Source organism: Candoia aspera, chromosome 1 (genome assembly GCF_035149785.1).
Source record: "Candoia aspera isolate rCanAsp1 chromosome 1, rCanAsp1.hap2, whole genome shotgun sequence".
In the NCBI taxonomy this organism is placed as follows: domain Eukaryota; kingdom Metazoa; phylum Chordata; class Lepidosauria; order Squamata; family Boidae; genus Candoia; species Candoia aspera.
The window spans coordinates 3119814-3132038 of record NC_086153.1 but is presented as its reverse complement, the minus strand read 5'-3'; the positions used below and the strand labels follow the sequence as shown (position 1 = coordinate 3132038).

General features: G+C 47.2%; 1 protein-coding gene across 1 annotated transcript in view; it reads left to right on the top strand.

Moving 5' to 3' along the window:
• LHFPL7 (LHFPL tetraspan subfamily member 7) overlaps nucleotides 1–12225 on the top strand; it is a 64213-nt gene continuing 51988 nt past the window's right edge. The window contains exon 1 of the mRNA XM_063296051.1: nucleotides 1–423. Within this exon, the coding sequence (XP_063152121.1) occupies nucleotides 1–423 (423 nt within the window). The remainder of the gene's footprint in view (nucleotides 424–12225) is intronic.

Sequence of the window (12225 nt, the reverse complement as noted above, 5' to 3'; positions counted from 1 at the left end):
ATGCCGGCGCGCCGGAAGAAGAAGGCGGCGGCCGGCGGGCGCGGGGAGGCGGCGCTGCTGCCCGAGCGCCCGGCGGTGGCGGCGGCATCGGCGGCGGGCCGGGCGCCTCCCGCCGCGGCTCTGCCCAGGATGTTCAGCGGCGTGGGCTGCTTCTGGGTCCTCCTGTCCTCCTGCCTGGTGGCCGTCTGCAGCTTCGGCTTCCTCTCGCCGGCGTGGATCGTCCGCGAGCGCGGGGGCGGCCGGCGCTGGGGGGGGACCGCGCCCGCCGCCCTGGAAGGCGGCGGCGGCGGCGGCGGCGGCGGCGGCGGGGAGGTGAGCTTCGGCTTGCTCTGGCACTGCTCGGACGCGGCGCGGCGCGTGGACGACTGCTACGCCCTGGGCGGCCTGGGCGGCTTCGGCGAAATCCCCTCCGCCTCCTGGCAGGTGAGCGCGGGCGGCGGCGGCGGCGGCGGCGGCGGGGAAGTTGCCCCCTTGGCTTTGGGGCGGGCGTTGCGACCCGGCTGCGCTGGAGCGGGCTCCATTTCGCCCGCGTCGCAAGTGGCACGCGCGATCGCGCTTTGCGCCGCCCGTTCAGGCCCGGCCGGTCGACTCGGTCGCCGCGGGCTGGGCGGGCTGGGCTGGCCCGGCCCTCCCGGTCCGACTCTGAGCCGCGCTTCCCGGCTGCAGCGGCTGGGCTCCGGGCTCGGCGCGAAGCTGAGCGCTCGCGGGGTTAGCGCGTCGTGTGAACCCGCCCGAGGCGCCCCTGGCCCCCCGTCCAGCCTGGCTCCCTGTTCCTGACATTTTCAGGGCTGGGGTTATCCTTGGGGCGTTGCAGCCTCAGCGTCCCATCTTGGAAAGCCAGCCGTCGAAACTATGATAACAACAATAATAGGAGATCAGCGGGGAGGTGGCTCGTGAAATCTGCTTGCCGCAAGCGGAGTGGGCTGGACACCTAGTTTTCTTTTCTTTTTTAATGGGAGCCCATTTAAAAAATGCACACCATTTGGGCTCCTGACCGGGGTGGGGGGGTGGTCCTCCAAGTCAGGCCTTCAGCTTTGTGGGAGTTGCAGCGCAGTCCGTGTGAAGGGCGTCCGTTTGGGGAACAGGGTAAGGCAGCCAAACGTTGCTCTTTTTTCCTTGAGTTGGGATAGAATTGCTGCAAAGCAGAAGAGACAGTGCTTGGTCAAGCCGCAGACAGAGTCCCTGCAGCTTCAGATAGGCACTGAAGTTCATCCTGTTCCAATCTGGTTTATAGAGGGTTTAAAAAAAAAATCCTGGTTTCTGGTATGGATTCTGATTTTTTAAAAACTTGATGGAGTGTGAATTTGAAAAGAGAGATGGCCGGGAATGGGCTGTCAATCCAAAGAGAAGCCCTTCTGTTAAGATTAGCAGGATTGGCCTCAACAGGTCCCTATGCAGCGATGCGGGCGTGTTTTTGTAAGCTTCCCTCCCGGTTGTTAATGGATCACTTTATTTTCACCCTGCATTCTTTTGTTGGAATGTGCTTTGCAGTGATGGAGAAAGGACAAAAGAGTCTGGGGTCCTTTAGCAGGCAAACCCATCTCATGGGCTATTTGATTTCCCCCACTAGCAAAACTGACGCCCTTCCTTTTAGAAATGGGGATCGCGAAGCTTTCTTTGGCCAGTGAAATCGGAATACCAGCTTTTCTGTCTTGAGTTGGCCTGGCTGGGTGTATTTGTGTCTGTGTGTATGTGATACAGGGGAAGTGGGAAGGGTTAGAGGAATGTTTCTTTTCTTGTCTTGAGTGTCTGCAAGGTATGGTCAAAAAAGTCAAGACGGTGCCACAACGGTGTGTCCAAACCCCTGCCTGTTTTTTACGTGTGATATAAGCAGAGCTTTGGGTGCCCTGTTGAGGCTGCCATCTTGACTTTTTTGACCGCGCCCTGCAGACATTCCTGCTTGTCTTGCTGGGAAATTGGAACTGCCCAGGGTCCCCTTTTTGGGGGAGATGGGCGGTGATAGAAATTTGAAAAATAAATCGGTTCAGAAAGCCCCCTCCTCGCAGGTACTGGGCAAAGTTTCAGAAAGGGCCATCCCCTTGGATGAAAAAATTAGCACCTGGGGAAAAGGTGTCCAGAGGAAGAGGATGACCTTGATGGAAAGATGCAGGAACCGTTATTTAGGCAAAGGGGGCGGAAACGTTTTTAAGCCCTGGGAACCAACATAATATTTGGAAGCGACTCAGGCAGGCACCTCCCTGATTCACTGGAGTTTAAGAAGGCGGAGGAGGCCCAGCACAATCCGACTTGCAAGATTGTGTTATTAGAGCCAAGCTCATTTTAAGGAGCTTTAGCCTTCTGGTGGCGTTGATTTCCTGGTCTGGTCTCCCTCCTGAGGCTGACAGGAACGGAGAGATTTGGTCTGCCTTTTGGGGAGGAGAAAGGGAGGGGATGGCATTTCAAGGGCCAGTGGAGAAAACGTTATTAAAATCTGCATTCATTATCCATGGGTAAAAAAGTTTTCTTTGCTAGCATTTGGGATTCTTTCATTTTCTCCTTGCTTTTCGACGTCTGCCTCCCTTTCCTTTGTGTTTGGTTTTGAACCGGTTTGCTTGTTTGTTAAAAATGAATGTTGTGCGGTTGGGTTTTTTTTTTCCTTTTAAGAAGAAGCAAACCAAAATTTGCCCATCCAAGTGAAGGGGCGTGTGGCATCTTTGTCTAAAATAATACCCTGGTTATCCTGGGATCGTTTTTCTACTGCACTGCTCCTGAGTTTACATTGTGCGAATCCAGCCACCTGGTTTGGAGGGAGCCTTAGTGTGATGGTGAAGCCAGCCAGTAATGGTTTAGTTGACCGTGATTATCATGCCTTGATGTGTATTTAAAAGTGATGCTGGTTAGGTTGAAGAAAGTCCAGTTGCAGTCTTTTCTTCTCTGGTGTCTTCCAAATGCCTTGGACTATAATTACCATCATCCCCAACCCAAGTTCAAGGGGGCTAAGGCCTGTCTTATCTGAATCTGGAGCTCCTTTAGAAAATGGGAGTTTTTTCATCTTAGCTCCTTAGTCTTAATCTGAGGGAGAGAAAGAGACCTCTGATTTTTTTTCTGGCCCAAAAAATGTCAACTGAAAGTTCCACCCTTTCCACTTGCTGGCAATAGGACGCCTTTTTAGCTTTGCAGGTAGTCCTCACTTAACAACCACAATTGGGACCGGAATTTTGGTTGATAAGTGAAGCAGTCCAACCAGATTTAAGCAAATTAAGCGAATCCAACCCAATTTTATGACCTTTTTGTGGTGGTTGTTAAGTGAATCACCACAGGGCTTAAGCGAACCACATGGTCATTAAGTGAATCATGTGGTTCCCCATTGACTTTGCTTGCCAGAAGCCAGCTGGGAAGGTCAAAAATGGTGATCATGTGACCATGGAATGCTGCAATGGTCATAAATGTAAACCGGTTGCCCAAATCGTGATCACGTGACCGTGGGGATGCTGCAACGGTTGTAAGTGTGTTGTAAGTTGGTTTTTTCAGCACCACGGTAAATCTGAACCGTCACTTACTGAATGGTTGTTAAGTGAGGACTAGTATTGGCAACTATGGCCATTGGTAATGTCAGAGGACTCTTCCTGTCACATGTTTCCCATGTTCATTTTTGTTACCAAATGGAAGAGAGATTGCCTCATGCATCTGAAAGGGAAGCAGTTTGTAGTGGCTAAGAACGAGATCCTAAGAATGGACAGCAAGGGGTGGATATTGAATGCCCTGTGGGGTGGGGCTAGTATTTAATGTAGGTATATTGTGTATGCTTATATTGAAGCTCAGCGCAAGAACTGTTTTCCCCACAATGACTGTGAGACTGGTCTGAGTGTAGAGGAACACAGAGATGACCCTGGAGAAAATATGTGGCGACTGTTGGGAAAACACAAGCTGGGCCCAGGAAAAAAGGAAGGGTGAGAAAGAAACTCAGGATTGCTCATCTTGACTCTCTTTGTTGTAAGAAGGAGGGATGGGTCAAGGCTTTCAAGATTCTGTTATTGGAGCCCATATCACTAAAATGGAATTCTAGTATTTCTTGTGCTGTCTCTTTCCTGACCTGGCCTACCTCGAAGGACTGGCAGTGAGATTACTGACCCAAAGTCACCCAGTGGCCTCCTGTGTTGGAGTGTAGACTAGAACCTGGGTCTCTCCCCTCCTAGCCCAGCACCTTAATTCCTACACAACCCTGATCCTCCCCTCTCTAGAGTACTGATACTAAGAATATAAGATCTGACCTATGGTGGGATTCTGGTTTGCAGGAATAATTTAGATTTTGTGCCCTAGAAAGCCTCTGGTTCAAATCCAGGGGTCAAACCTCCCTTAAGTAAGGGGAGGAGCAAGCCGCATTTGGCTATTCCTAGCTAATCAGGAGGAGGACAGCATAAATGGACAGCTTGGCACTTAAGGGGTGGGGCACCTAAGCCTTTCCCCTGCTTTGGTCACCTCACATATGGACCGTGCAGTACACTCTACCTGGGACTGCCCACCCCATGTGTTCAAACAGAATCAGCATCTTCTGGGACCCATTGATTAAACAGTGTCACCCAGTGGGGCCCAGGAAGTGGGCCTTCTCTGTCGTGGCCCCTGCCCTCTGGAGCACCATCGTCTCTGAGATTCAACAGCTCCCACCCTGACTTTATTTAGCTCTTAAAACCTGGCTCTTCCCCCAGGCTTGGGCTTAAGCGGGGGCACACCCTGTGAGGCAATTGTTCATTTGACTGTGTTTATTTATCTGGACTTTCTTTTTTAGGTTATGTATGTTCTTGTTATGGCTAGTGTCCTGGCTTAAGCAAAGACCACGCTGAGATGAGGAGAATGTCTCTAGTGTTTTATTAAACTGCTTTAGTAGACAGAAAATCCTACCAAACTGAAGGAGCGTGGGAAACCCAGACAGATAAACCCTCAAACTCAAGGCGGTTCTCTTCTGAGTTTCTTTGAAGGACAGTTCAAAGCCTCTAAACTACGCAGGCGTTTTCCTCCCCAGATAGGGGCCTCCTCCTGCTCACCGTCCGTACTCACGACAGCTAGTTTTCTTATGTAACCCCCCCCCCCATGATAGATCGGCACGGTCTATGCGCTTCATAAATAAATGATTTATTAATAGGCCGCATGGGCATTCTGGTTGAGCTCCCTGATGTCTCTACAAAGGTCTGTCTCTCACAGCTGTCCCAACATGCAGAGAGAGAAGAGGGTGTTCTGGCATCCCCACTGTTGGAAACAGGTGGTGGGGTGACCCAAATCGCAAGACGAGGTCCATAATTGTTAGTCCTAAGGACAGCTTCTCTGAGAAGAGATTAACTGTAAATTCAGCCTGCTGTTACTAAGAGAGAAACCCATTAAGCAAATTGTGTTTAGCATGATGCATGAACTCGTCCTGGTGTGAAGCCCTATTGCCCTCAAATTTGGTATTGGGGCATGGATTATCTGCACTGAAAATCTTACCAATAGACGATTCCAGCCTTTCTCAGCCTTTTGACCCTGGAGGCACCCTTGAAATATTTTCCAGGCCTCGGGGAACCCCTGCACATTCAGGCTCCAATAGAGGCCAGAAGCTACAAAATTATTCTATTTGCTTCATGGGTAGGCCTGTATAGATGCCTTAACAGTGTTCTTAAACTAAAAATGCCTCTTTAATGTGAAGTTGCCCAAATTTGAAATAATTTTTTAAATAAATCGTGATTTCCCAGGGAACCCCTAGTGTCCTCTCGCAGAACCCTCAGGTGCCATGGTAACCCTGGTTGAGAAACCCTGGACAATTCTAATCTGCTTTACATGGGGCTTTTGCTGAATTCAGACTGGAAGCTATAAGGAGCGCAGCAATACTTGCTGCCAATCTGCTGCACAGCCAAGTTCAGCATTTGGCTCTTGGCACTGCAGCCCTGAAGAATTTGGGCCTGGATTTCCTGAGCAAACGCTAAGGTCTTTGAAAGAGGCCTTCTCATGAAAATGTGTCTCCTCCAGTATAGCACCACCACTTCCTTCCTGGTATTCAGAAAATGCCAAGCATGAATTCCACTATGCTTGTTTAAAAATCTCTGCATCGAGGCCTGAATATTATGCAGATCTAGGAGATTTTAAATGTCTTAAGCCAGAGACAGACAATATTTTAAGCATTGGGGCTGCACTTTCTATTTATTAGGTCAGAAATTTGAGGCCTTTTCTACCACATGTTTTGTGTAAAGTTACCTGGATGTGTTAAGTTTCTCTAAGGCTTAACATACCACGTTCCAATTTTTAATACAAGAAGTATAAAAGCCAGTTAAAGTAACACAAAGGAAGCTAATAACTGGTAATCATGCTGACTGGGTGCTTCCCGTGTGCTCCTTTCCCTTTCAAATTTGAAGCACTGTCCTTCAACCTGGGATTTATCCAAGGCTGGTCTTCAAATATTAAACATAAACTGGGCCCCTATGTTATGACCTGTGGTTACAACAATAAACTTGCATACATACATACATACATAAACTGTGCCCCTCCATCTTTCTGAAACACCTCTGTGCTCTATCTCTCTTGACAAAATTGTTGCCTGTCCTGGTGATTTCTCATGAAGGAGGAGAGCTCATGTCAGTGGCCAGGTTCAGCAAACACACTAGATTTGGTCAATGTAATGCTGGGTACTTTGTGTTTTGGAATGTTGTCATCTATTGTTGAAACCAGTGGTGAACCATACTCCTTTATTGATTTGGGCATGGTTGGGTGAACAGAGGGATTGTATATTGCTAATTGAGTTTAGGGGTTAAGGTAGTGTTTCTCAACCTTGGCAGCTTGAAGATGGGTGGACTTCAACTCCCAGAATTCCCCAGCCAGCATGGCTGGCTGGGGAATTCTGGGAGTTGAAGTCCACCCATCTTCAAGCTGCCAAGGTTGAGAAACACTGGGTTAAGGAGTAGTGAGAACCCAGCTAGAGTGTCTGGATGCAGGACCTTGGATAGCTCCTATAGGACCAGCCAGGCTCGCATTCAGCACCATGGAGAGCGAACACGGAGCCATTGTGCAGTCTAGCGATTTGGCCTGAAACGGCAAGAATTCTTTTAGAACAGCTGTCCCCAATGCTGGCTGGGGACTCTGGATGTTGTAGTTCCAGCACATCTGTTAGGGATCTACTTGGAGGACGCTGTTCTTATGACAGCCCCTCTCCACCCCCCAAAAAAATCCCGTTTCGGGCTTTTAAAAGCACGCTGCACTTTTCTGTAACCACCAGCCCCTTTCCTGTGGGGACTGTAGATCTAAAGAGAGAGGATCTCAGTGAAGGATGCCCTTTACAGTCACTGTGCAAAATTTATTCCACAGGATGTGAGGACAGCAGCAAGTCTGTGTCCTAGAAGGATGGCTGATTTCTGAAAGATCCAGGGGCTGGATCTTCATTCCCTTTAGGATTGCTGCCATTTATTTCCCACTGCTCTTACTTTTGAGCCAGCTGGCTCTAGATCCTGGAGAGAAAGGAATGGGGCCATCCTAAAAAATAATGGCAATGAACGGAGGCACCCTACTTCTATAGACATATGCATGCATGTTTGTAACAACCTCTACTGCCTTTTTCCTCTGCTAGTCTGTTCTAAGGATTCATGGCCTCGAGCTTTGAGGCTGTGGCTGGTTGCATCAAACCAGCACATCCTTTATTTATGTAGCTGCTGACATCCCTGCTGGAGATCTGTCAGGTGGCATGATCAAGGCACAGAGGTCTGTTGCCCCTAATGGTGGCTCTGGGGTTGGCATTCAGAGAGGGGAAGGGTCTCTCCCCTTTGGAGCACCAGTAATGGCTGGGGAAAAAGAGCCAGGTTGGGAGGGGAGGGGGGTGATTGGGCAGTCAGCCAATGCTGGCACCCGAGGTGCTGCCTAATTAACATTTCATTAAGCCTTTTTCCTTGCCTTGATGGGGGTCCTAGGGTCACACCATTGATGTGCTAATTTCATTGCTGCTTTTGTCTTTTTCTCAGCTGTCCATCATTTTGCACACACAGGGAGAATAACAGATTGTAGCAGTCCATACAGAATGGACAAAAACATGGTCTGTTTTTCCTTCCTCTTTTGTCCTCCAACACCTGTAGTAGGTTGATACCTAGTAGCAGCATCTCCCAGTCTGATGCCTCCAGAACTGCCATCACCCCAATTCAACACCCCACTCCCCCCCCCCGGGGTGGGTCAAGACCAAACCTATATTTGCTCTACTTTCAATTTAATCCAAATTAGAAGAAGTAGGTGGAGCCAGGACAAAAATTAATGCCGATGCCATTTAACTAAAAATGAATGAAATGCAGTTAGTGGGATCACAGCCCAGGTGTTTATTTGTTTCCCCTTTCTGCTATTTTAAAAAGTATGATTGAGCCCTGTAGCCTCAAGCTGGGCACTGCTAAGGAAGCCATGGGTTTGAAACCCTAGGCCTCCACTCCATCCTTGATCATTTTTGCCCACTGTGTTGATTACAGTCCAATAATATTAGGGCCACCACAGGATGCCCTGTCTGGCTCTAGAGTACCTGGTTTCTGGAAGCCAGTCTGAGGGATGAGGAGATACGTGATGATTGCCTTTATCCAAATAAAACTCTCAGACTCAAAATCACAATTCAGGTTCTGGGTTTATTTAGAAAAGAGTGCAAACAGGTAAAAAGCTGAGAATGAGAAAAGCGCGCCTAAACTCAAACTAAATATCATCATTTCAAACATCAGCCCACCCCCTCCCTCGCATACAGTACAGCCCCACATTCCCAGGTGCTCCTAACGAGCTCTGCTGATCAACAGGCAAAAAGACCTTGACATTTAAGAGACAGCCCAAACACATTCCTCCCTGGCACAGTCCAGCACGTCTTGAGTACAAGGCTCTCAGCAGCACCCTCCCAGCCAGGACACGTATCAGCACCTTGGCAAGTAAACCGTTACGATGCATAAACACCGCAACGGTGAACATGACAAGATATAACAGTCGTGCAATGATTGAAGGGCTGCCAAAGGGGAGAGGGTGTGGACTTATTCTTTGTAGTATCTGAGGGTAGGGCAAGCACCAATGGGTAGAAAGTTAACACAGAAATCCATGCCTGAAAGGAGGAGGAATATCTGTGGGGGCTATTAAGCCAGTGTTTCTCAACCTTGGCAACTTTAAGATGTGTGGACTTCAACTCCCAGAATTCCCCAGCCAGCATAGCTGGCTGGGGAATTCTGGGAGTTGAAGTCCACACATCTTAAAGTTGTTGCACAGTCTTTTTGCTGTTGTACTGCTTGACTGTTTGCACACCAGAAAAACAATCAAGCAGTAAACAATACCCTAATCAAGGAACCACCAAGGAGAAAACCACACCCCCACCAACACTGGCAGGGCAAGCCACTGTATACAAACAGGGAGCAAAGCCCACCCTTACTTGCACTGATGATGCTACCTAGTTGGTTCCTTTAGGACCTGCCGGACTGCGCATTCAGCACCATGGAGAGCGAACATGATTTCTAGTTGGGTAATGAAATGTCTGCAACCCAACAACCAAGCTCAGAGAGCACGAAGGACTCCAAATTTATCACTGGCTGTCGCCACATTTTGTGGCCATAAATTCTGCAGGTTAATTTTGTCTCGTAAAAGTTCTGTAAAATGAGATCAGGGTTTTGATTGCATGGTTGTAGCAGCTGCCATCTTGATCCCCCCCCCCCATTCCTCCGTGGACACCCTCTGCACCCAAGATTTCTTTGGGAGCAAATCCATCCGGTGAAACTCTGCTAAGGTACAAAACCTGCATTCGCTTCTGAAAGTGGCATGTGAATAAGCGTATGTGGTTTGGAAAGCCGTGTTCAAAAAGGTAGGTGAAATTATAGAAGAAGCAGCTTACGCAGGAGCAAATTCCATTAAAAAAAAAGCATGCCAATCGAAGCGAATATTTGCAGCTCCGGGTTGAACTGGGGAGTCCCTGGTGCTCTCTGAGCCTTGTGGTTTTCTTGCAGACGTTCCATTGCCTGACTAGGCAACATCTTCAGCATGCATGCATCAGAGAATTGGGCATATCAAAGGACATTACTGAGTGGCTTGTACAAAAAAGAGGGGTCTCCCAGGAAATTTACATTAATAACTCTACAATTTAGGGCAAGTTATATACAAACAATGAAAGCTTTGTTTCGTAGGGAAAGCAGTGACTTTAAAAACCAGAGAGACTGGAATTCTGCCCTACTAACAGAGATAATATAATAGATGGTGTGGTAGTGGGAAAAGCCATCTGCATGCTCTGGGGCTCTCATCATTTTGATGTTGTTTCAACATTTTGATGTCATGAAGGTTCTGTACATGTATGTGATGTCAGGACACACACACACAACACACACACGAGGCAGAGCATATGGCATGACGCCGCTATCATTTGCTCTCCTGTGGGTGCCTTTGGTGAGTTCATATGTTGCATCATAACATGGTTGAGTTGAATTTCACTTAGCTTGTTGTGAGAGCTCAGTATTGCGATCTGTAAATAATAGTTTATGGCTAAGCATCCTGGACAGAGACAGCCCATGGTGGTTTATTTAATAAACATCCCTGAATCAAGTAAACGCTACTGCTGCTGGTTGGCAAAGGAACAAATGGATCGTTTTCCTGGCTGCTAGAAAGCCACCGCCTGCATCCTTGTGAACAATTTCAGCAGATTAATTAGCAGTCTTGACTTCTGGCCCCTGCGGTTAATTGTTTTGTTTTGTTTTGTTTTTTTTAAACGAAGAGGTTAATACTTGGGAGCTGAAAATGCTGGATGTCCTTGACCTCACTCTTTCACTGCGTTGCAGATTGCCTTTCTGAAATGTATTAATATTTGCAAGTGGGAAGTTCATTGAGAAGAAGCTTCTGATTGTTTTGACGCTTACTTTCCGGAGGAATGGCCTTTAGGAAAAAGCCTTACTGAGCATGTGCAGAGTTTGATGCAACAGCATTTCTTTACGACAATTGTCCAATGTTCAGAAAGATGCTATTTAAGGATGAGATGAACTGGCTGTTATCAGAGACCAGTCATATTTGTGTATTTTAATCTGTATTTGTTTTCAGTTTTAGTGTAAACCGCCCAGAGTTGCTTCGTGTGAGATGGGCGGTGACGAAATTTGAAATATAAATAAATAAATAAATATTACCTTTGAGAGGTAAGGGCTGGTCCACAGTGTCCTTTTAGCATTTTTTGGTCCTAAAAGAGAATCAAAAAATATATTTTTTAAAGAGTTCTTAAGCCTTGAACGTTTTTTTCCAGGTAGTGGAAGAAATCGGAATAGTAGAGCATTTTCGGGGAAGTTTTCCTTTCTCTTCATCCTCTTCCCTGGTTTATTTGCGCTCCAAGCTAATGTTGGGCTGTTGAGGCATTTGTGGATATTCTGTGACATCACAGAAGCTTGACCAATGGCTGGATACTTCTGTTTTATTTGTTATCAGATTGTACTCAGGTGCCCCTGGCCAACAGCCTGGGAGTTTTTAAGTACATTAAGCAATGCAACCATCACTTTAAAACAATAAAAGCAATAAATAATAATTAAAACCATAAATATACAACCTGATGAGATTGGCCACAATACATAAATGATGTAAAGGGTACGTTAATCTTTAAACATTAAATGGGGTAAGGAGCCCCGTGGGTATTAAGGAAAGAGCTGTCCATGCACTGGACAATCTAGCCTCTAAGGGAGATTATCCCTGCACCCAGAAATTTCGCCTTTCTGTTCTCTTCCTAAAAAGAGCCTTGTGCAGTTCCAGAATGCTGTTTCTTGGCAAAAGCAACAGATGCCCCCCAGATATGGCAGAGTAGGATGGCAATAGTAGCCCCTACAAATGGGGAAGGTGCAATGTTGAGGAAAGATGTGCTACCATTTTTTTTTCCTGTCGCTTGGTCACTATTGATCTCTTGTGATCCTAGGCACAGAATCTGGGTTTTGAATTATTTCCCTGCCACTGAAAGGCTGCTTAGGGCTGTAAAACCTTCATTGTCTCCTACTTTTTTCCACATTCTCCTGGGGGTGATTAATTGTTTATCCTCAAACAAATTACAAACCTCTTGGCTCAGGCCCATAAATTTGCCTTTATGTGGCTTAATAAATCCCAGTCAGTGACAAGTGATATCAAGGGCTTTATTACTCTTTTAGTAGCACGAACAGCAGTCATTATGTTAACTGAAAACTTGGTGTGTGTTTTTTCTTTAAAAAAAAAAAACTTGAAATGCAGGCATACAAAACATTGTCTGAAACTGTAGGAATTCAAAAAGGTAAAGGTCACACTTCTGTCAAGTGTGGATTCCTTTGGATTTTGTGGGCACAT